This window comes from Microcaecilia unicolor, chromosome 2 (assembly GCF_901765095.1).
Source record: "Microcaecilia unicolor chromosome 2, aMicUni1.1, whole genome shotgun sequence".
NCBI lineage: Eukaryota > Metazoa > Chordata > Amphibia > Gymnophiona > Siphonopidae > Microcaecilia > Microcaecilia unicolor.
In genome coordinates, this window is record NC_044032.1 from 484,801,243 (window position 1) to 484,824,975 (window position 23,733).

Here is a 23,733-nt window from a genome sequence, read left to right on the forward strand (position 1 = left end):
AATGCTTGGAGATGAATGGGATAGGTTTATATAATATATCACATACTTTGTTGTTATTTTGGCAAGCGTCTTAAGTTTTGGCTAGATAGCGATGCACCTTTTTTTACGGTCGGATCACCATCCAAACTATGCCGAAGCCCTTTCTCATATCCTTGATTGGGAAATGAACGAAGTCAGATCGCTGCTCCTGCGCTCCACACTAACGGCACACTACATTTCCCAGCACCCTCGGGGGTCTTCTGACTCGCGCTCGTTCTCAATCTAACCACCGCGTAAGGCAGCAGTCACCAGCCCTCCCGTCAAAATGCGCGTATTTCTCTACGCTTTCAGTCCGACATCGCTTTCTCATTGGTTCTTTCGTAAGCCTTGCAACCTGTCGTCACGCGGCTCCGAGTTTTGATTGGCAGACATGCCAACGTTCAAAATTTGAAGTGTTTTGTTGTACGGAGCCGACTGTGACAGTGGCCAGAGAGCATAGATTGGGTTTTTGTTTGTGTATTTTACTTAGTGGTGTTGCTGCTGCTTCTAAGGTGAGTGATTACAGGGGTAATGGTGTAAATAGTTATCCTTGTTCGTTGGTAACTCAGGAGTGGTAGTTAGAGAGGCAGCCGGTGTGGTTAATTTGTCCTGTGTCTTTCAGGCCGTATTTGCTGGGCTTTTCTTTTCTTTCTTTCTCTAGGTCCTAGATGGCCTGGAGTATCTCCTGTGAAAAAGCTGACTTCAGGGTTTGTCTTCGGCTCTACTACTACTTAACATTTCTAGAGCGCTACTAGGGTTACGCAGCGCTGTACAGATTAACAAAAAGGACAGTCCCTGCTCCAAGGAACTTACAATCTAATGGCTCTCCTTTATTCATTGGCCTGCTGGGGGGTGGGTCAAAGTTAAGGTAGGGAGTGAAGTTGGTATAGGTTGTTTAACATGCACACACACTTAGTTCGTCTAGTAGTACTTATAAAATAGAGTTTTTCTTTCATATTGACGCCTGGTGTGTTGATATTTAAGTGCTCTATTCTAACAGGAATTGAAGATGAATGGCATAGGATCCAAATCCACCAAAAGCAGTGATCCAGTTTGCTTTAACTGGGGTGGGGGCAGATGACGTCCCCGAGATAAGGGAGAGGGTACAGGGTGACGGGTTTGATATATAACCCTTCTTTGATACAACCAAAGTTTTACACACTATATTCAAGTACTTCACTCTCTAGTGGACTCATAATTTAACTTTTGTACCTGGGGTAGTGGAGGGTTAAGTGATTTGCTTAGGGTCACAAGAGGTTGTAGTAAAATTTGAACGCAGGTTTTCAGCCCACTGCATAGAGCGCTTCTGTATCCCCGATGTTGAGCAAACGCCTTGACTGTGATCGAGGGGTAATTTTCATGCACACTCCAATCATTTTGAAAAGTTGGTTCCTGTGGCCCACTGCACTAACAGGCTATTCCTCCAGTACCAGTGGAGCCATGAAAACTGTTTTGCAAACTATATTTGTGTACAACTTGCTATGCTTTACCGCTAACGATGTTTATAGTTGCAAAGTATTGATATGTAAATCAGAGCCCATGGGTTGTAGTTAAGGGAGTCTAATAAAGCAACAGTGATGAGTTCTATGGGGACCATAAGACCCCTTCAGTTGGAGTGGGTTCTGTTGGTCCAGGTATAGCATCTAGGGTAATTTTTTCCCCTCAAAAATAGGGGAAAGCTGGTCTTAGTAAAGCAATTTTCTGGGTTTGACCTCATTAACTTGGAAATCTAGCACAAAGTTGGAATACTAACTTATTTGATGTTTTTCTTTCAAGTTTAGCACTTTAACTGATTTTGTTTAAGGGAGGTCAAGCGCTTGCTAGGATGGTGGCTGTGAAATATCAAGAGAGCCTGAGCATTCCCTTTTGAGCCCAGGCTACCATAAATACTATCCAAAAGATGACCTATAAGTGCATTCACTCTGCAGCCCCTCACTACCTCTCCAAAATCATCTATCCCTACACTCCTTCCCTAAAACTCCGTTTACTGGGCAAATCTTTCCTAATTGCACCCTTCTCCTCCATCGCTAACTCCGCTCCTTCTATCTTGCCGCACCTTATGCCTGGAATAGGCTTCCTGAGCCATTACGTCTAGCTCCATCCATCGTAGCCTTCAAATCCAGGCTAAAGGCCTACCTGTTTGCTGCTGCTTTCGACTCCTGACTTGTAACTTTATCTTATCCTTATGTGCCCTTCTGCCTGTCCTTCCCTTATCCTTTTTGGTCCTGTCTGTTTGTCCTGATTTAGATTGTAAGCTCTTTTGAGCAGAGACTGTCTTTCTTCATGTTCAATTGTAAAGTGCTGCTTCCATATCATCATGCTGATCAATCCATAGACTGGTGGGTTGTGTCCATCTACCAGCAGGTGGAGATAGAGAGCAAAGCTTTTGCCTCCCTATATGTGGTCATGTGCTGCCGGAAACTCCTCAGTATGTTCTCTATCTCAGCAGGTGGTGGTCACACACAGCAGCAGCTCTGGCTAGGTCTCCAAGCCTAATCTTTAGGTTTTGTTGAGTACCTGGGGTTGAGGGCTCTTCTTGAGCAAGTGCAAACCTGGTGGCGCCAGGTCCCTCCTTTTCTCCCCCATCCCGCTGGCTCCGTTAAAAAAAAAAAAAAATAAAAATTTGGACGTCCTTAAGGGCGTTTATTTCGACGTTTATTTAAACGTTTATTGCAGCTACTCACTGGGCCAGGTTGTTACAGCTCGGAGCGAGAAGCAGGTAATTTTTACCTTTTTATAGCGGGCAGGGGGTTCCCCGATCGATCTCCACGTGGCCTATGGCGTCGGAGGGCGAGGGCGCGAAGAATCGCTCCCCGGACCGCGTGTGCGCTCCTAGCGGGGAAGCGGGGGTTTTAAAGTCTGATTCTCCCTTGTTGGGTGTCAGTTTGGAGGCCGGTCAGTGTCCCGGGTCTTCCTCCGGTGCGGCGGTTTTTCCCGCCATAAACGCCCATCCCCCGCTGCTCGCCTCTGCCATCTTGGCCGGCCACTCTGCTCGGACGGCTTCTTCTTGGGCCGCCCTTGAGCTGGGAGACGTTCATGCCATGGCCGCCCTTGATTTGGGCGACGGCAAAAAAGCGGCTAAAGTTAAGCGCCGTTCTTCCCGCGCGGCTCCTTCGCGGAGTGTCGCGCCTGGACGCCATCTTGGATGCGCAGCATGTTTCTCCCCCGCTCTTGCGAGCGCCAGTTGAGGGTGCGTCTAGGGCTGTGGCCCAGGCTGCTGAAATACACAGTCTGGGGAGTTTCTCCCCCGAGTTTATTTTGCTGCTGCATCAGGCTTTCCTTATGCAAAACGCTGCCCCTTCTCCCTTGTCCGACAAAGGGGTTGAGGCCCCTGGAAGTAAACGCCCTCGGGTGGATACCCAGGGCTTAGAGGACTCTGTCTCCTCTGATGTAGATGAGGGCAGCGTATCTGAGTTCTCCCAACGGTCCTTTGGGGATTCCTTGGAGGAGACGGATTCCCGCTCGGATGGAGCGGATGACCCCTCTGCAGCGCGGACCTTTCGCTCAGAGGATTTGCCCAACCTGTTAGTGCAGGCCATGAGCATTTTGAAGATTTCCTCTCCAGAGGACGTCTCTCCCTCAGCCCCTGTTGGCTCCGCCATTATGCTGGGGACAAAGCGCCCGCCTAGAACCTTCCACGTGCATGATGCCATGCACACCTTAATTTCGGCTCAATGGGATGTCCCGGAAGCGAGCCTCAAAGTGGCTAGGGCTATGTCCCGCCTCTATCCTTTGCCTGAAAGTGAACGTGAGGCCTTTCTTTGGCCTACCGTGGATTCTTTAATCACTGCGGTGACTAAGAAAACGGCGTTGCCGGTGGAAGGTGGCATGGCCCTAAAAGACGCCCAAGACAGAAGATTGGAGGCGGCTTTAAGGTCGTCCTTCGAGGCGGCTGCCTTAAGTTTGCAGGCCTCAGTTTGCGGCTCCTATGTGGCCAGGGCGTGCCTGACGATTGTGCAGCGGGCTTCCCCCTCGGATCCTTCCTTGAGGGCTGATTGGCCGGCCCTGGAATCGGGCTTGGCTTATTTGGCAGACTTACTGTATGATGTCTTGAGAGCCTCGGCTAAAGGTATGGCTCAGACAATCTCTGTGCGGCGCTGGCTTTGGCTGAAACATTGGTCTGCTGACCACGCCTCTAAGTCCCGCCTGGCTAAGTTGCCTTTTAAAGGCAAGCTGCTCTTTGGGGTCGAGCTGGACAAAATTGTGACCGATCTCGGCACGTCTAAGGGCAAGAGGTTACCAGAGGTCAGGGCTCGGGCCAGTGCTCGCCCCGGTATCTCCAGAGGACGGTTTCAGGAAGCCCGTCGGTACCGCCCGGGCAAGTCGGGCTCCTCTGCCCTCTCTTCCTTCAAGAGGAACTTCTCCCCCAAGCAGCATTCCTTTCGCAGAGACCGCCGTCCCGGAGGTGCGCCCTCCGGTCCTCCCCCAGGGTCTGGTACCCAATGACGGGGTCCTGGTCCATGGCCCAGTGCAGATTGGAGGACGCCTGTCCTCGTTTCTGGGCGAGTGGACCAGGGTAACTTCAGACGCTTGGGTGCTGGAAGTCATCAGAGACGGCTACAAGCTAGAGTTCTGCCGACCCTTAAGAGACGGGTTTGTACTTTCTCCCTGCAAGTCTCCGGTCAAAGCTGTGGCAGTGCAGCAGACCTTGGACAATCTGATCCGCCTGGGTGTGGTCATTCCGCTGCCAGAAAATCAGCTTGGCAAGGGACGTTACTCCATTTACTTTGTGGTACCAAAGAAAGGAGGTTCTGTACGGCCTATCCTCGACCTCAAAGGGGTCAATCGGGCCTTGAAAGTTCGGCACTTCCGAATGGAGACTCTCCGCTCTGTTATAGCGGCAGTGAAGGCAGGGGAGTTCCTGGCATCCTTGGACATCAAGGAAGCGTACTTGCATATTCCCATCTGGCCTCCTCATCAACGCTTTCTGCGTTTTGCAGTCCTGGGCCGACACTTCCAGTTCAGAGCCCTCCCGTTCGGGTTGGCTACTGCTCCGCGGACCTTCTCCAAAGTAATGGTGGTCATCGCGGCCTTCCTGCGAAAGGAAGGAGTACAAGTCCATCCTTATCTGGACGACTGGTTGATCCGAGCCCCCTCTTATGCAGAGTGCGGCAAAGCTGTGGACCAGGTGATTGCTCTTTTGAGCTCCCTGGGGTGGATCATCAACTGGGAGAAAAGCCAGCTGCGCCCGACTCAGTCCCTGGAGTATCTGGGAGTTCGATTCGACACCCAAGTGGGCGGAGTGTTCCTGCCGGACAATCGGATTGTCAAACTTCAGGCTCAGGTGGACCAGTTCCTAGTAGCCTCTCCGCTTCGGGCTTGGGACTATGTGCAGCTGTTGGGCTCTATGACGGCCACGATGGAAGTAGTGCCCTGGGCCAGGGCTCATATGAGACCACTACAACACTCTGCTGCAGCGCTGGACTCCGGTGTCGGAGGATTATGCTGTGCGCCTTCCCTTGGACCCAGCAGTGCGCAAGGCGCTGAGCTGGTGGCTGAAAACAGACAAGTTGTCTGCAGGGATGCCTCTTGTGACCCCGGAGTGGATTGTCGTCACGACGGATGCCTCTTTGACGGGCTGGGGAGCCCACTGCATGGGAAGGACAGCGCAGGGGCTCTGGTCTCCTGCAGAGGCAAAGTGGTCTATCAACCTCCTGGAACTCAGAGCCATTCGGTTGGCGCTTTTGGAGTTCCTGTCGGTACTGGCGTTGAAGCCAGTACGGGTCCTGTCGGACAATGCCACGGCTGTGGCCTATGTCAACCGCCAGGGAGGTACCAAGAGCGCCCCTCTAGCCAAGGAAGCCATGAATCTATACCAGTGGGCGGAAGTGAACCTGGAACAGCTGTCAGCGGCCCACATTGCCGGAGTCATGAATGTCAAGGCGGACTTTCTCAGTCGCCATACCTTGGATCCCGGAGAGTGGCAGTTATCGGCTCAGGCGTTCTTGGACATCACGAAGCGCTGGGGCCAGCCGAGCCTAGATCTGATGGCGTCATCGGCCAATTGCCAAGTGCCGCGCATTTTCAGCAGAGGACGGGACCCTCGATCTCTGGGAGTAGATGCTCTTCTCCAACAGTGGCCGACACAAGAGCTTCTCTATGTGTTCCCGCCCTGGCCCATGTTGGGCAGGGTACTAGACCGGGTGGCAAAGCTTCCGGGCCGGATAATCCTGGTGGGCCCGGACTGGCCCAGACGTCCCTGGTATGCGGACTTGATCAGGCTCTGTGGACGACCCTCTGCGGCTGCCAGTGGAGCAGGGCCTGTTGCATCAGGGTCCCGTGGTGATGGAGGATCCCTCCCCCTTTGGTCTTACGGCCTGGCTATTGAGCGGCAGCGTCTGAGGAAGAAGGGCTTCTCAGACAAGGTCATCGCCACTATGCTGAGAGCGAGGAAGCGCTCTACTTCTACTGCTTACGCCAGGGTTTGGCGTACCTTTTCAGCGTGGTGTGAAGCAGGCTCACTTTCTCCCTTCACTGCTCCAATTTCTTCAGTGCTGGCATTCCTGCAAGAAGGTCTGGAGAAAGGCCTGTCGCTCAGTTCCCTTAAAGTCCAGGTAGCGGCTCTGGCTTGCTTCAGGGGCCGCCTGAAGGGTGCTTCCCTGGCTTCGCAGCCAGATGTGGTACGTTTTCTCAAGGGAGTTAATCACCTGTGCCCTCCTCTGCGCTCAGTGGTGCCTGCGTGGAATCTCAACCTGGTGCTAAGAGCCTTGCAGAAGCCGCTTTTTGAACCCTTGTCGAGGGCATCTCTGAAAGACCTGACGTTGAAAGCAGTCTTTTTGGTGGCTATCACTTCAGCCAGAAGAGTTTCCGAGCTCCAGGCACTCTCATGTCGAGAGCCTTTTCTGCAGTTCACTGAGGCAGGAGTGACTATTCGCACAGTGCCTTCCTTCCTGCCCAAGATTGTTTCTCGCTTCCATGTGAATCAGCAGCTCTGTCTCCCTTCCTTTCGTAGGGAGGACTACCCAGAGGAATACTCTGCTCTCAAATATCTGGATGTGAGACGAGTCATCATCAGATACTTGGAAGTGACCAATGATTTCCGGAAATCGGATCATCTGTTTGTCCTGTTTACAGGTCCTCGTAAGGGTCTGCAGGCTTCTAAGCCTACAGTGGCAAGATGGGCAAGGAAGCCATTGCAGCGGCTTAGGTGGCCGCGGCGAAGGTCCATACCTTTGCCAGGCATTACCGCTTGACTGTGGCTGCTCGGGCGGAGGCCCGGTTTGGAGCTTCAGTGTTGCGGTCAGGGATTTCTATGTCCCGCCCTGGGTGAGTACTGCTTCGGTACATCCCACCAGTCTATGGATTGATCAGCATGATGATATGGAAGGTAAAATTATGTATCATACCTGATAATTTTCTTTCCATTAATCATAGCTGATCAATCCATAGCCCCTCCCAGGTATCTGTACTGTTTATATTCTGGTTGCATTTCAGGTTCAAGTTTAGTCTTCAGTTCCTGTTCAGGAGGACTTCTTTTTCAAGTTTTTTTCAATTGGATTCTTCAAGAGTTGAGACGAGTTTGTGTTACAGTGAGCTGCTGCATTCCTCTCCCCTCTGTTTTACGGGGCTGGATTGAGACATAAATTCTGCCGGCGCTCCCTCCCGCTTCGTGCGGCTGTAGGGCAGCTTTGTACCCCTCCCGCTTCGGCGGTGTTAGGGTCAGTCAGCTCCTCCCGCGGTTGCGGTTGCAGAATAAGCCAGATCCCCCCGCATCGGCGGGGTGGTTTCCCTCCCCCGCTCCGCGGGGATGAGCTGGACGGATTCCCCTCCCCCACTTGTGTGGGGATGAGCTGGGTTCATTCCCCTCCCCCGTTTCGGCGGTGGTGAGCTGGGCAGAGTGTCCCTTTGTGGGTGTAATTCTCTAAGTGCTGAGTCCTGCGGATGGAGCTTTGATATCGACATACTGAGGAGTTTCCGGCAGCACATGACCACATATAGGGAGGCAAAAGCTTTGCTCTCTATCTCCACCTGCTGGTAGATGGACACAACCCACCAGTCTATGGATTGATCAGCTATGATTAATGGAAAGAAAATTAATCAGGTATGATACATAATTTTACCATTAAATGGACTTGGGGAAAATCCACTATATCTGGGATAAGCAGTATAGAATGTTTTGTACTTTTTTGGGATCTTGCCAGGTATTTGTGACCTGGATTGGCTACTGTTGGAAACAGGATGATGATGACCTTTGGTCTTTCCCAGCATGGCAATACTTATGTACTTATGTACGTATTTTGTAGGGGGGGGGTCGGGGGTCCACCAGGCCTGTGATGGCCGGTCTCTCCTATTCCTCCCCTGCTCAGCACCACCCTAACGCCAGCTCTGAGCTGCAGGAGCAGTACCCTTGTTTGGCACACTGCCCGCTGAGCATTGGAGAGGAATGTAGGAGACCATTTTTTTGCAAGCTCATTGCGATCAGAGCCAGCAAGCTCGTTATTTCATGTTTGCCTTCTCTGAACATTTGACGGTTGCAGGTGCTAGTTCAGCGTTAATGGCCTCTAGCTCCTGCATTTGCTTATGAGCATTGGGACATGAGGAGCAGGAAGGTAGCTGCTGCTGTTCTGAAAGTGTTGAGCGTGTTCAGATTCTCTGAGGTTTTGTATCACGCTTTAAGGTGATAGTTATCTGATTTATCCTGTTGTCTACAGAGATCTCTGCCTGTTACAGGTAAGCAACTTTTCTTCATAATTCCGAACTTGGTTTAAAGACTTCTCAAATGGCAGTGATATTAAAATATGAAATTCATTCCAAAATCCAACATTGTTTATTGAATCTTAATCTAGATTTTGAAGCTAGAGCTGTTTGCTCTGTGGATGGGATTTCAACTTGTTTCATAAGTTATACAGACTTAAGGACTATCAGTTGAACGTTCCATAGTGTCACCACATGGGTATGTTCTTCAACGACCAGCATGTGGAGATAGAGCACTCTTAAGCTGTGCTATATGTAGCCCTGTACTGACAGCTCAAGACAGTATTCTCAATCTCCAGCAGGTTGAATGAGTCCCTGTACAGTTTAGTGACTGCTTGGGTCCTACTTCTGGGTCTAAGCAACGGGTTGTCTAGCTTCTGGCTAGGGTGTAAACCTGGTGGTCCAGGTCTTTCCTCTGTCCCCCATTTCTACCTGTCTAACTTGCTACTTCTCCTGCCTCCATTTGAACCGATTGAACACTGGCTTTATAAATTTCCTTCACCGCAGTGTTTAGTCCTGTGCTTTGGATTGTCGAACACACTGTCAGCTGCTCTCTGAGTATATTCCTGGGGGTGTCGGATGGCAGCACAGCATGTTAAGCACTGTTCCTGGTGTGGGAACCAGACAGTGCACAATGTACTCGGTTTCTGAGGGGGGCACAGGAGCCAGTTTCTGTAGCTGTCTGTGGTGTCTCTGACAATGGGTGCAGAGATTTTGGTGGGCTCTGACGTGGAGCCGTTGGTGCAGTCTGTGCCTCATAACACAGCCAGAGCATCATTGTCATGGGTGAAACAGCTGGTTAAGACTCTCAGGACATCTCACTTGCTTTGGAGGCAGTTTGTCCTATGTGGCAGACATCTTGTATGACTTGCTCCTGGCCTTGGCCAAGCAAATGATGTTGACTATGTCCACGTGGAGGTGGCTCTGGCTGTGGAATTGGGCAGCGGGTACTGCCTCTTAAATCCTGACTGGCTAGGCTCCCCTTTGGAGGCAAATTGCTCTTTGGGGAGGACCTAGAAAAACTGGTTAAGGATCTCAGGGCCTCTAAGGTTCAGCGCATGCCAGAGGATAGGCCTAAGGCACAGTTTCGATCTTCCAGGATCTGGCTTTGGGAAGTGAACCAGTGCAAGCCTGAGACGACTCAGGCAGCTCCCAAGCCATGATTTTCCTTTCGAGGCCTATAGAAAGTCAGGGCAGCTGCCTTCCAATGACAGGTTGCCAGTCCATTCCCCTCCAGGTTTTATCGTGGTGGGGGAGGGGTGGCATCTGCCTTTTTTTGTGAGAAATGGGCCAAAATCATGGATTAGTGGGTGCTCGATATCTATCATAAAGGGCTACAGGCTTGTGGTTTGCTGCCCCATTTCAGATTTCTTCTTGCTCTGTCTGCATTTGTCTCCGGCGAAGAGGCAGGTGGTGCAGAGCACTTTTTGGTCGCTTCTGACCCTGAACGCTATTCAGACAGTTCCCCTGGTGCAGTGGAACATGTGCAGATATTCCATTTACTTTGTTGTGCTTAAGAAAGGCAGCTCCTTCCAGCTGATGCTCGACCTCAAAGGGTCAACCGGGCGTTCAAGGTGCAGTGCTTCTGTATGGAAACACTACTGTCAGTCAACGTGTTGGTTCAGCCAGGAGCATATGTAACCTCCTTTGACATCAAGAAAGCTTATCTCCATATTCTGATTTGGCCTCCGCACAGGAGATTTTGTGGTCATGGGTCGCCACTTTCAATTCAAGGCCATGGCCTTTGGCTTCTCCACAGCACCCAGAATCATTTTTGAAGGTAATAGTGGTAGTGGCTGCTTATTTGAGGCAGCAGGGCATCCAGGTCATCGTACATAAGTATTGCCATACTGGGAAAGGCCAAAGATCCATCAAGTCCAGCATCCTGTTTCCAACAGTGGCCAATCCAGGTCACAAATACCTGGCAAGATCACCAAAAAGTACAAAACGTTTATACTTCGTATCCCAGAAATAGTGGCTTTTCCCCCAGTCCATTTAATAATGGTCTATGGACTTTCTTTAGGAAGCCGTCCAAACCTTTTTTTAAACTCCGCTAAGCTTAACCGCCTTTACCACATTCTCTGGCAATGAATTCCAGAGTTTAATTACATGTTGAGTGAAGAAAAGGTTTCTCCAATTCCTTTTAAATTTACTACATTGTAGCTTCATTGCATGCCTCCTAGTCCTAGTATTTTTGGAAAGCGTAAACAGACGCTTCACATCTACCCGTTCCACTCCACTCATTATTTTATAGACCTCTATCATATTTCCCCTCAGCCGCCTTTTCTCCAAGCTGAAGAGCCCTAGCCGCTTTAGCCTTCCCTCATAGGGAAGTTGTTCCATCCCCTTTATCATTTTCGTCGCCCTTTTCTGGATGACTGGTTTATTTGGGCAGTCTGGAGGCAACCTCCAGGGTGGTGGTGGTGCTGATTTCTTCTCTGGGTTGGTTGGTCAATTTCAGCAAGAGCCACCTTGCCCCAACCCAGTCACTGTTTCTCCGGACGCTGCAGCGTCTGTTTCAGTCTCTGGCTAAGTGCAAAGTTAAGGATCTTAACTTGAAAACATTTTTTCTGGTTGTCTTGCAAGGAGAATTTCAGAGCTCCAGGCCTTGTCATGAAGGGATCCCTTTCTGCAGTTTTTGTAGGTGGGGGTTTGTTTGCCTGGTGCCTTCCTTTCTGCCCAAAGTTGTCTCCACTTTTCGTCTTAATCGGACGCTGTTTCTCCCATCCTTTTTGCATGAGGACTATGGTTTAGATTATGCAGATCTGCATTTACTGGATGTAAAGCACACACTTTTCCACTACCTCAACGTTACCAATGACTTCTGTTGGTTGGATCATTTGTTCTCTCCTTGGGGCCAAGGAAAAAGGGCTTCAGGCTTCTTAGGCGACTGTTTCTTGATGGCTTCAGGAGGCTGTCCTAGCAGCAAGCAGCCCCCACTGCTGCAAGTTCACTCCACTCAATCTCTTGCTAATCCCTTGCAGAAGCCCAGGTGGTCTCTTTGGAAGTTATTTGCCAATTGGCTAGCTGGGCATACTTTCACACCTTTGCTAAGCATTACAGATCCGATGTTGGGTCTAGGGTGGACGCCTCCTTTGGATCCAGGGTTCTTGCCTCTGTGGTGTCGATCCCACATTCATTAAGGATTGCTTTCTACATCCCTGTTGTCTGAACTGATCCTCTGTGACACAATGGAAGGGATATTAGGTCCTCACCTGATGATTTTCTTTCCTTTAGTCCCTAAGTCCAGAATCCCTCCCTCTTTCTTCTGTTTGTACATAGTTTTGGTTTTCACATGCTCGGGAATCGTGCTCTTCCCCTCGCACTGAAGACATGGTGGCCATTTTGTCCAGGCAGGGAGTGGTTACCACAGCTCTTCCTTCTGTAGTGGTTACTCTCCCTGCTGTTGTGGGCTACTCTTGACACCTCCTCTGGGGGAGAAAAGGCCTTTCCCGTTTCCCTGGAGTTTCTTGTTGATGCATCACACTTTTTTGCTAAAGCAGGCTGATGCTGGGTCTGACAGCCTGCCTGCCTGCAGTCACAGAGCCTGTTTCCCCTTTGGACGCTGGCTCTATAGAGGTCAGTCTGAGGGGGATTTAGACACCCCTGGCTTTCCTGCCCCTTCTGACAGGGGAAGGGGTTTGGCATGCCTTGGAAGGGCTAGAGGATCCAGATCTTCAAACTTTGGAGACAGATGATCCGACATCCGTGTTGGTTTTTCATAGGGAGGAGTTGCCCTCCTTTATATCCAAAGCCTTGTAGGCTTTGAATATTTCTTCTCCTGAGGTGCTGTCCACATCTGCTGCTAACCCTAAAATGGCCAGCACTAGAAGCCCCTAGGGCTTTTCCAGTTCATGAAGCTATTCATGAGCTTATTTCTGTGCAATGGGCCATGCCTGATGCGAACCTCTGTCTAGCAAAGGCCATGGCTCATCTTTACCCACTTGGGAGTTGGACCATTTATGCTTACCTAGCGTGGATGTCCTGGTGGCAGCTGTGACTAAGAAGACTACCCTGCCAGTGGAAGGTGGGATTACCCTCAAGTATATACAAGACTGGAAGTTGGAATCCATCTTCAAGATGTCCTCTGAGGTGTCTGCCTTGTCTTTGCAGGTGGCCATCTGTGGATCCTGTGCTCTTTGCCTCCCTTTTGTGGGTGCAGCAGGTGGCTGATGCCCTGTTGGACTCAGGAACTCAGTCATCTTCAGAGTTTCCTGATTTGGAAACCGGGCTGGCATATTTGGTGGACACTTTATTGGTTGTTGTGGTTACTCCACTGGGCTGCGGATTCAGCATCTAAGCAGCGTTTGGTCAAGTTACCTTTTAAAGGTAAGCTCTTCTTTGGGGAGGACTTGGAGAGGCTGGTCAAAGACTTGGAGGATTCTAAGACTCAGTTCCTGCCAGAAGACAAACCTCTGTCTTCTAGGCCCTCTCAGCAGCAGCCTCGTTTTCGTGACACTAGGAGAGATCGCCGTGGTCATCCTTCTAGCACGCCCAAGTCTCAATACCAACCACGACAGTCCTTTTGACAGGAGTTCTCTTTCGGGAGCGCTGGCAAGTCTTATCCTGCTGCCTGGCCTTCCCATTGATGGTGCACTGGCCCATTCCTTGGTTCCTGTAGGGGGGCAGGTTTCCCACTTTTACAAGGAATGGGCCAAACTGACAACAGACCTATGGGTCTTAGACCTTGTTCGAAACTTACAATTTCAAATTTTCCTCTCCTGTATCAGATTTTTTTTTCTTGGCTTCCCTGTGTGCTGCTTCTCAAAAACGGCAAGCTGTCTCTCCACTCTTCTGCAGCTCTGTCCTCGGGGGAGGGCGGTGGTTTCTGTTCCTTCGCTGGACGTGGTCCCCAGGAAGGGTGGATCTTTTTATCCGATCCTAGACCTTCGTCGAGTGAACAGGTCTCTGCGAGTGCATCACTTTCGCATGGAAACTGTACATTCGATCGTCAACCCTGGAATAACTGGGAGTGCTCTTCGACACAGCCCAGGGCAATTTTTGTCTGGCCCGGCAGCGGCATATCAAGCTTCAGCGCCAAATTTGCCTCCTACTCGGAAATCCTGCTCCCAGGGTGTTAGACGCAGGTTTTGGGGCCCTTGACAGTGACCCTGGAGGTAGTCTTGTGGGCCCGAGCTCACATGTGGCCTCTTCAAAAGTCCTTGTTGAGTTGTTGGTCCCCTGTGTCGGAAGATTACGAGAGTTGTCTGCTTTGGCAACTGTTGGCACATCATTGTCTGCATTGGTAGCTCCAATCCTGCAATTTGACACAAGATGTTTCTCTGTTAACTCCTGACTGGACGGTGCTTATAATCGATGCCAGTCTGGGATGGAGAGCGCGTTGCCTCTCCTGTTACAGAGAGGGACTGTGGCCCACGACAGAGGCGCTTTGGTCCATCAATTGATTGGAGCTTAGGTTGATATGCAAGGTATTGCTGGCCTTTCGGGGTCTCCGGGGGGGGGGGGGGGGAACCGGCATTCTCTCAGCATGACAGCTATCAGGGAGACGCACTCAGTCCTCTGTTGATGGAAGAGGCGGACTTTCGCCTGTGTTGGACGGAAAAGAATCTTCAGTATCTGTCCGCGGTGCACATTGCTGGGGTGGACAATGTGCAGGCCGACTTTCTTAGACGCACCACTCTGGACCAGGGAGAATGAGAGCTTTTGCCGACGGCCTTTCATTTGATTGTGCAACATGGGGGACTCCTGTGCTGGACTTGATGGTGACATGCGCCAAGGCTCCTTGGTTGTTCAGTAGAAGAAGGGAGCATGGCGCGGAAGGACTAGATGCTCTTCTGCAGCCATTGCCAACAGAGGTTCTTCGTTGTCTTTCTCCCGTGACCGTTGATCGGCAGGGTTCTGTGTCGAGTTCAGGATCATCTGGGCCGTGTGGTACTTGTGACTCCCGATTTTGTCCAGACATCCGTGGTTTGCAGATCTCATCAGCTTATCGGTGGACAAGCCGTTCGCCTCCCTCTGTCCTCCGATCTTATGTAGAAACAAAAAAGCAACACTGGGCCTTCAGAATTGAGATGATCAGTCTCTTGTTTATTAATTGATGGATAGACCCGACACAGGCCATGTTTTGGCACACTGGCGCCTGCATCAGGGGTCAGCTAATCCTGATCAAAAATTGTAGGTGGTACTGTCACAGTGTAGCACCTTTGATATGGAATAGAGTCTCAGTTGCTCTGAGAGCGTAATCAGCATAGGACAACTCTGTCAGTCTAAAAAAACCGCACTGTCGTATGCTGATTACGCTCTCGGAGCAATTGAGACTCTAATCCATATCAAAGGTGCTACACTGTGACAGTACTACCTACAATTTTTGGTCAGGATTAGCTGACCCCTGAGGCAGGCGCCAGTGCGCCGAGACACGGGCCCGTGTCAGGATTATCCGTCAAAGAGACTTTGATCATCTCAATCCTGAAGGCCCAGTGTTGCTTTTTTGTTTCTGTGTTATTTTGTGTGCTGTTTTACCCTCTCTTTTGTGTCTCCGATCTTATGTGGCATGGGCCAGTTCTCATGGAGGATCCCTGCCGCTTTGGTCTTATGGCCTAGCTCTTGAGCTGGCAAAGTTGAGGAAGAGAGGTTATTTGGATTCTGTCATCACTATGCTGCTTCAGGCTATGAAGTGATCCACCTCCGCAGCTTGCTTACGAGTCTGGCGCACTTTTGAGGCTTGGTAATCTGAGCGAGCCGTTTCGCCTTTTCAGACTTCGTTGCTGCATATCTTAGCCTTTTTGCAGAAAAGTTTAGCTGCCAGCTCGCTGAGAATGCAGGTCACTGCTCTTGCCCATTATCACTGTTGCATTGCTCGGCTTCCTCTGGCTTCTCATCCAGAAGTAGTCTGTTTTCTTAAAGGAGTCGCACGTCTTAGGTTTCCGCTTATTCGGCCTTATCCTAGTTGGAGCTTGAATCTGATGATACAGGCGCTTCAAGCGCCTCCCTTCGTGCCACTATGCTCGGCCTTGGTGACATCTCGCTCTTAAGGCAATTTTTCTAGTGGCCATTTTTTCATCCCACAAGGTATTGGAGCTTCAGTTGCTCTATTGAGACCCCTTCCTTCATTTTTCGGACGCAAGGGTGACTGTTCGGACTCCCAGAGGTGGTTTACACCTTTCTCCTTAAATAGCCATTGTTCCTACCTTCCTTTGGTGTGGATTAATATCCGAGGGAATTTTGCCACTTATGCTATCTGGATGTGCGCATATTCTGTGATTTGGTACTTGGAGGTTACGAACTACTTTCGTTGGTCGGATCATCTTCGTGCTTTTTGCGGGACCATGGAAAGGTCAAGCCACATCAAAGCTTACTATTGCCCGGTGGTTGCAGGAAACAATCTCGGCAGCCTATATCTTGGCTGGCCGTTACAATCCAGGGCAAATAAAGGCTCATTGTACGCGGGCTTTGGCATCTTCCTCATGTTGGAAATTTGGAAGAAATTTGTTGGGCAGCTACATGGTCCTCTGTGCTCACCTTTGTCAGACATTACCATGTAGACATTCAGCCAGGGCAGATTCTGCTTTTGGCTCTACCAAGCTTTCTTCTGCCCGCCCTGTTTAGATACTGCTCTGCTACATCCCACAGGTCTCTGGATTAATCTACTGCTTACGCTAAGAAACGAAAAATTGGCTTGCCTAATAATTTTCTTTCCTTTAGTTGCAGTCGCAGCAGATGAATCCAGAGTCCTGCTTATTCAGTTTTGGTAGAAGGTTTCTGTCCTGCACAGGGTTTTGCTGCAGGGTTCCTGGGGGAGGGGACTGTATCCTTTGTGTTTCTTCTTTTTTTTTTTTTTACTAGATGTTCAATTTTTCATTGGTACCTGAGAGAGATATCTGTGAGGAAGCAGTGTGTTGGTTTCTAGCATTTGCTTTGTTACAAAATATACTGACTGACTAGGCAGTGTCACATCTTATATGCACAGGGCAAATTGGTGTTCTCTGTCTCCACCTGCTGGTAGACGGACGCAACCCACCGGTCTCTTGATTCATCTGCTGCAACTAAAGGAAAAAACTATTGGGTAAACATAATTTTTCGATACTTGGTCTCCTCCCATTCTCCCCTGCCCCCCCCCCCCCCCCCCCCCCCCGGCGTACATTTTATCTTTGTTTTGGGAATAAAAAGTAATTCATTTAAGGGATAAAAAGTTACTGTAAATAAAATCTTATACTGCAGCTGCCTAAATAACTGCACCTCCTTCACACAGTTGTATTAATGTTTTTCATTCTTAGAATGAGTTTACAACTAAATGATGAAAACTGCAGAAATGATATAACTGCAGAATCCTGTGACTTCCTGTTAACCCCCCAGCAATCCACAGGAAGACCATCCATTCTTCGTCCATCACAAAAAGAAAATCTGCCACCGAAGAATGCAGTAAAGGCCATGAAGGTATGCTTGTATTTTTCCACTCTTATAGAGTCTTTCAGTTCATTATCCTACCACCACCCCAAGTCTCAACTCAAATATGAATGTATGGAGTACCTTTTTAATGCCTGATTTTTAGTTTGAGTTCTCAACATTACTAGTATTTTACTTTGATACCACATATATTTTTCGACTAAATTTCTCAATACACATTTTGTACATCATGTATCGTTTTAGGTAACTTTTCAAACACCTATGAAGGACCCTCAGACTCAGAGAATTTTAAGTCCTAATATTGCAAGCAAACAAGAAGATGCATTTACACTAGATGACTGTGCTGCAGCTCTAGAGAATCTTCATATTGATGTATTCAGTAGTTCTGAGTGAGTATTTTGTAGTTCTGATTAACATCCTACTGATATGTGATATTTATGTTTCAACGTTTTTTTATTGAAAACAGTGTACACTTTTGTCAACATCAAATATTCAATATGTACAACCAGTCATGAAATTACCTTCTAATCAAACATCAAACAGTTCGGGCCTACTGCTTTCACTTTTTATTCCGTTTCTCCAATTCCCCCCTCTGTTAACCCTCCTATTCTCTCCCTCCCCATGATATGTGATATTTAAATCTCATGAACTATGTTTCCTTGTCATCAAGCAGATGAAGCCATTACGTATGGGTTGTGTCCATCAACCAGCAGGGGGAGATAGAGAGCACTCAACTTTTCACAGTGCCTCATGGCCAGCTAGCTCCACTGCCTCTTCAGTATTCTCTATCTCCCCAAGCAGGGTGGCTGCAGCTTCTTCGAGCTCCATCAAAAATCTGCCTGGGGGTTGTTAGCCGGGGTGTTAGAGGCTATAGCAGCTTCACTTTGAAGGCACATAGGTCAGCCCTTTCCCTGCCTTACCCATGCCCCCGTGGATGTGGACATATTAGCTTGCTTTTCCCTGTCCTTTCCCACTCAGTGGATGCAGGCACATTGGTTCGCCTTTCCCTGCCTTTCCCACTTATCTGAGCCTCCGGAGTGATTTTATTTACCTCTTTTGCCTCTGCTTTCCTCACAGCGTTAAAAAAAAAAATAATAATAAAAAATAATTAGAGGTTTTTTTCTTGAGATTCTTCTGCAGGACCAGAGCTGTGATACTCGGTCTAGGGAGGTAAGAGTGTTTTCTGACTCCTCCGGGGTGGGCCCGCGATCGGGACGTTTTTGGCGCGAACCACCATTTTTGAATTTTACCGCCGTTTTCAGCGATGGCTGCAGAGACTGTAAAGCACTGTTCTAAATGTGGCAAGCGCAAATCAGCAGCGGGGCTCTGTAATTCGTGCTGTATAGACAGTAGAGCCGGCCCGAGCATGGCGAGCGGCGATCTTTCGCGCTCTGAGCTGGCAGCGGACGCCATTTTGGTTTTTACACATGGCGCGGCCTCCGTTGCGACGGAGAGCCCTGAATCCGGGGGGGGGGGGGTCCTCGTCCTCTGAGTGAGGCTAATAATAGAGCTGATAGCCCTGGGCAGGATCCGGCCGGTCAGGGAGCGGTTTTCTTCCCCGATTTTGTTTTAATGCTGCATAGGGCATGCATGCTTAAAAGAGCTCTTCCACAGGGATCTTCGGACTCTCTGCCTGCCCCCCCGGTGGATCCTGGCCTTTTGGAGTTGGCTTTGCCTGTTGCTTATCCTCCTGATAAACGCAGAAGGGCTAATTGCCCTTCTGAGTGTGGCTCACCCCCCCCTTCCCCCCCTGTGGTCGGGCTATGAGGATTCTGAGGGGTCTGGCAGAACGTCTTGGGCTGAGGAGCCAGAGTCGGGTGCAGAATTGCCACAGGCGCTTGATTCGTCTGCGGTGAGGATTTTCCGCCGTGAGGAGCTGCCAGCGCTTATTTCAGATGCCTTACAAGCCCTCTCGATTGAAGATCCTGGGAGTGGCACAGCCTCCTCTGTTAATCCAAGGATGGCTAGTACCAGAAAGCCTGCTCGAGCCTTTCCTCTGCATGACTCCATCCAAGAGCTTATTTCGGCTCAGTGGGCTGACCCCGAGGGACCTTTGAAGGTTGCCAGGGCTATGGGGCAATTATACCCTCTGAGTGAGGAACATTTGGCTCGCTTTGCAATGCCTAAAGTGGATGCCCTGGTCACGGCTGTGACAGAGAACTGCCCTCCCTGTTGAAGGAGGTGTTGCCCTGAAGGATATTCAAGACCGCAGGCTTGATTCAGCTCTGAAGCGGTCCTTTGATTTGGCAGGTCTCACTGTTCGGGCGTCTGCATGCAGTTGTTATGCTGCTAGAGCCTGCCTGGCTTGGTTACAGCAGGCAGTGGAACAGCCCGGTGATGGAGCGGAGACCTTATCTGAAGTGGCTCCGAGGATGGAGTTGGCCTTGTCCTTTTTGGCTGACGCCCTTTATGATATGGTCAGAGCTTCGGCTAAACAAATGGCTGTAGCAGTGGCAGCTCACCGCACTCTTTGGCTACGACATTGGGCGGCGGACATGGCCTCTATGCAAAGGTTGGTGAAGTTGCCCTTTCAAGGCCTTCTCCTGTTTGGTGAGGAGCTGGAAAACATTGTAAAGGCCTGGGGGATTCCAAACCTCAGCGCTTGCCCGAAGATGGGCCGAAGCTTTCCTCTAAGGGTCAGGCGGTCCGCTCCTCTTACAGACCTCGCTTCCGTGAAGCTAGAAGGTACCGCCCGGGGCGTGCTGCTGGGTTCACTTCTCGTGCCCGCTTTCAGCAGAGAAACTCCTTTCGCTCGGACAAACGTTCCGCAGCTGCCGGTTCAAGGCCGGGAGTTCAAAGGCGACCCTCTCGATGGTGCGCCGGCCCCCTCCTCGTTTCCTGTCATCGGAGGAAGACTTTCCCTCTTTTTTGAGGAGTGGGCCAAAATTTCCGCAGATCAGTGGGTCCTGGACCTGATCACAGACAGATACCGACTAGAATTCGATGCCCCGATGAGAGACATGTTTGTGGAGTCCCGATGCGGTTCTGCCGCCAAACGGGTGGCGGTAGAGGAGACTTTGCACAGTCTGTGCTAGATAGGGGCTGTGACCCCAGTGCCTCCCGCCGAACAAGGTCTAGGCCGCTACTCCATTTACTTTGTGGTGCCACGAAAAGGCGGGTCTTTTCGCCCGATCCTGGACTTAAAAGAGCTAAACAAGTCCTTAAGAGTGCGGCATTTTCACATGGAAACCCTGCGCTCCGTCATTGCGGCGGTACAGCCAGGAGAGTTTCTCACGTCTCTGGACCTGAAAGAAGCTTACTTGCACATTCCAATGTGGCCCCCGCACCAGACGTTTCTGCAGTTTGCGATGTTGGGAAAACGTTTCCAGTTTCGGGCCTTGCCTTTTGGCCTCGCCACAGCTCCTCGAACCTTCTCCAAGGTAATGGTGGTAGTAGCTGCCTTTCTCAGGCGAGAGGGTATCCGGGTTCACCCGTACCTAGACGACTGGCTCATCAGAGCAGACTCAGAAAAAGAGAGTCATCTAGCTACAGCCAGAGTGGTTTCAGTCCTTCAATCTCTGGGCTGGGTCGTCAATATGGCCAAAAGTGACCCCCTCGCAATCTCTAGAATATTTGGGGGCCAGGTTCGACACAGCCTCGGGCTATGTGTTTCTTCCCGAGCAAAGGCGGTGCAAGCTTCAGAATCAGGTCCGTCTGCTACTGAGGATGCCCCGCCTGCGAGCTTGGGACATTGTCCAGCTGTTGGGATTGATGACAGCCACCTTGGAAGTGGTGCCATGGGCGAGAGCACACCTGAGACCTCTACAGTATTCTCTACTTCAACGATGGTCTCCAGTATCTCAGGATTATCAGTGCAGACTTTCTTGGCTCCCTGCGGCCCACCTCAGTATGGAGTGGTGGCTCTCGGACAGCATGTTGCGGCGGGGAATGCCGCTGGTGCTCCCCGATTGGTGCCTATTGGTGATAGATGCCAGCCTGAAGGGCTGGGGCGCACATTGCCAGGGGAAGCATGCCCAGGGTCTGTGGACGCCCGACGAGTCGGAGTGGTCCATCAACCGCCTGGAGTTGAAAGCAGTGTTTCTGGCTCTTCTGGCCTTTCAAGTGACCCTGGAAGGATTGGCTGTCCGAGTGATGTGGGACAACACGACAGCAGTGGCCTACATAAATCGACAAGGCGGCACTCAGTGCAGAGCTCTAGCCATGCAGGCCGAACAAATTTGCCACTGGGCTGAGCTGCATCTACAGTCCCTGTCAGCAGCTCACATTGCAGGTCAGAGCAACGTGCAAGCCGACTATCTACGCAGGCATCAGATCGATCCAGCGGAGTGGGAACTAGCAGACGATGTATTCCTGCAGATATGTGCCAAATGGGGCAAGCCAGTGATAGATCTTATGGCGACTAGTTCCAATGCCAAAGTCCCGTGCTTCTTCAGCAGACGGAGGGATCCTCGCTGTGCCGGGTTGGATGCCTTGGCTCAACCCTGGCCCCTGGGCTTGCTGTATGTCTTCCCTCCATGGCCCTTGATAGGGCGAGTGCTCCTGCGGATTTGGCTGCATCCAGGAGAAGTGGTGCTCATCGCCCCGGATTGGCCCAGGAGGCCTTAGTATACGGACCTCCGACAGATGCTGTTGAGGGCTCCCTTTCCATTACCTCTGGTTTTGCACTTGTTGTGACAGGGTCTGGTACCCATGGAGGACGCCTGCCGCTTTGGTCTTATGGCACAGCGATTGAGAGGGTGCAATTGAGAGAGAAAGGCTACTCAAATAAGGTAATTTCCACTGTCCTGCAGGCCTGTAAGCGCTCCACTTCCATGGCTTATGCCAGGATTTGGCGCCAGTTTGAAGTCTGGTGTGTTTCAAGAGCGCTTTCTCCGTTGCGGGCTCCTGTCTCGCCGATTCTGGACTTTTTGCAGGATGGTGTACACAAAGGCTTGGCCTATAATTCCCTGCGGGTGCAAGTGGCAGCATTGGCCTCCCTGCGTGGCAAGGTTGACGGCGTGTCCTTAGCTGCTCATCCAGATGTGGCACGGTTTCTTAGAGGGGTGCTTCGGCTCCGTCCTCCCGTGCGGGCACCTTGTCCAGCTTGGAACCTGGGGTTAGTATTGAAGGCCCTTAAGGGGGCTCCCTTTGAACCGCTTCGGTGTGCTTCAGAGAAAGATTTGACACTGAAGGCCGTCTTTTTAGTGGCCATTACCTCGGCGAGACGGGTGTCAGAGCTCCAGGCGCTGTCCTATAGAGACCCTTTTCTGCAATTCTCAGAGTCAGGGGTCACGGTTCGGACCGTGCCTTCCTTCATGCCTAAGGTGGTTTCAGCGTTTCACCTAAACCAGCCTGTTTTTCTTCCCTCCTTTTGTTGAGGAGGAGTTTCCAGATTCATTTGGGCAGTTGCACCTTTTGGATGTGCACAGGACTCTGTTGCAATATCTGTGAATTACAAATTCTTTCAGGACCTCTGATCATCTGTTTGTGCTGTTTGCAGGTCCTCGCAGAGGGTCTTCAGGGTCTAAAGCCACTATTGCCCGTTGGCTCAAAGAAGCTAACTTTTCAGCATATCTGCTGTCTGGCCAGGCTCCGCCTGAAGCCTTTAAGGCACATTCCACAAGAGCGATTTCCTCTTCCTGGGTGGAAACTGGAGCACTATCTCTTCATGAGATTTGCAGTGCTGCAACATGGGCTTCTAAGCTCTCTTTCGCCCGACATTACAGGCTGGATGTGGCTGCCAGGAGGGATGCGCGTTTTGGAGCACAGGTGCTAGCGCGTGGTGTGGCTCGTTCCCACCCTATTTAGGGATTGCTTTGTTACATCCCATACGTAATGGCTTCAAGTGCTTGATGACAAGGAAGGTAAAATTAGGTTCTTACCATGATAATTGTCTTTCTTTTAGTCATAGCAGATGAAGCCATGAGCCCTCCCTGTATGATTGTCTGTATTGCAGTGATTCTGATTTTAGGTGCTGTTCTTGTTTCTTGAAGTGTTATTCCTTCCTTGGGGAGTCGGAAAACAGTCTTCAGGATTCTTGTTACAGTTATAGGAGGATGAGTTCATTCCCTCCAGTTCATGTTTTGGGAGGATGAGTTTATTCCCTCCAGGAGGATGCAAGTATTCCCTCCGTTTATACAAAGTGGAGGATGAGTTCATTCCCTCCTTTTTTGAGTTCATGCCCTTAAGGGGCCATCGTTCGCTGTGAGGAAAGTTCATGTTGTTCCCATTGCGGTTTGCTATACTGCTTTCTCCGAGGACAAGCAGGCTGCTTGTTCTCACTGATGGGTGACGTCCACGGCAGCCCCTCCAATCGGAATCTTCACTAGCAAAGTCCTTTGCTAGCCCTCGCGCGCCCGCGCGCACCGCGCATGCGCGGCCGTCTTCCCGCCCGAAACCGGCTCGAGCCGGCCAGTCTTCTTTTGTCCGCACTCGGTACGGTCGTGTTTTCGCCGTGTCGAGCCCCGGAAAGTCGACCTCGCGCGTCCAAATTCTGTTTGAGCGTGTTTTTTTTCCTTCGGGAAAGCTTTGTTAGTCGGGAAGTGCTCCGGAAACCCTTCGAACCGGGTTTCGTGTCAATCCTCCCCGTACTTCCAGCTTTTTGCCCCGGTAAGTTTTCTTTCGTCGTCGGGGTAGGCCTCTTTTCGGCCTCGGTCGAGATTTTTCTCCCTCTAAATTTTTGGTGCTTCAAATTTCGCCATTTCGGCTTTTGATTTC

At 50.5% G+C, this 23,733-nt stretch overlaps 1 protein-coding gene across 1 annotated transcript in view; it reads left to right on the forward strand.

The window, feature by feature from the left end:
- The first annotated feature begins 367 nt into the window (after window positions 1–367).
- TACC3 (transforming acidic coiled-coil containing protein 3) overlaps window positions 368–23,733 on the forward strand; it is a 237,909-nt gene continuing 214,543 nt past the window's right edge. The window contains exons 1-3 of the mRNA XM_030192179.1: window positions 368–530; window positions 16,947–17,106; window positions 17,320–17,465. Of these exons, the coding sequence (XP_030048039.1) occupies window positions 16,948–17,106; window positions 17,320–17,465 (305 nt within the window). The 5' untranslated portion in view covers window positions 368–530; window position 16,947. The remainder of the gene's footprint in view (window positions 531–16,946; window positions 17,107–17,319; window positions 17,466–23,733) is intronic.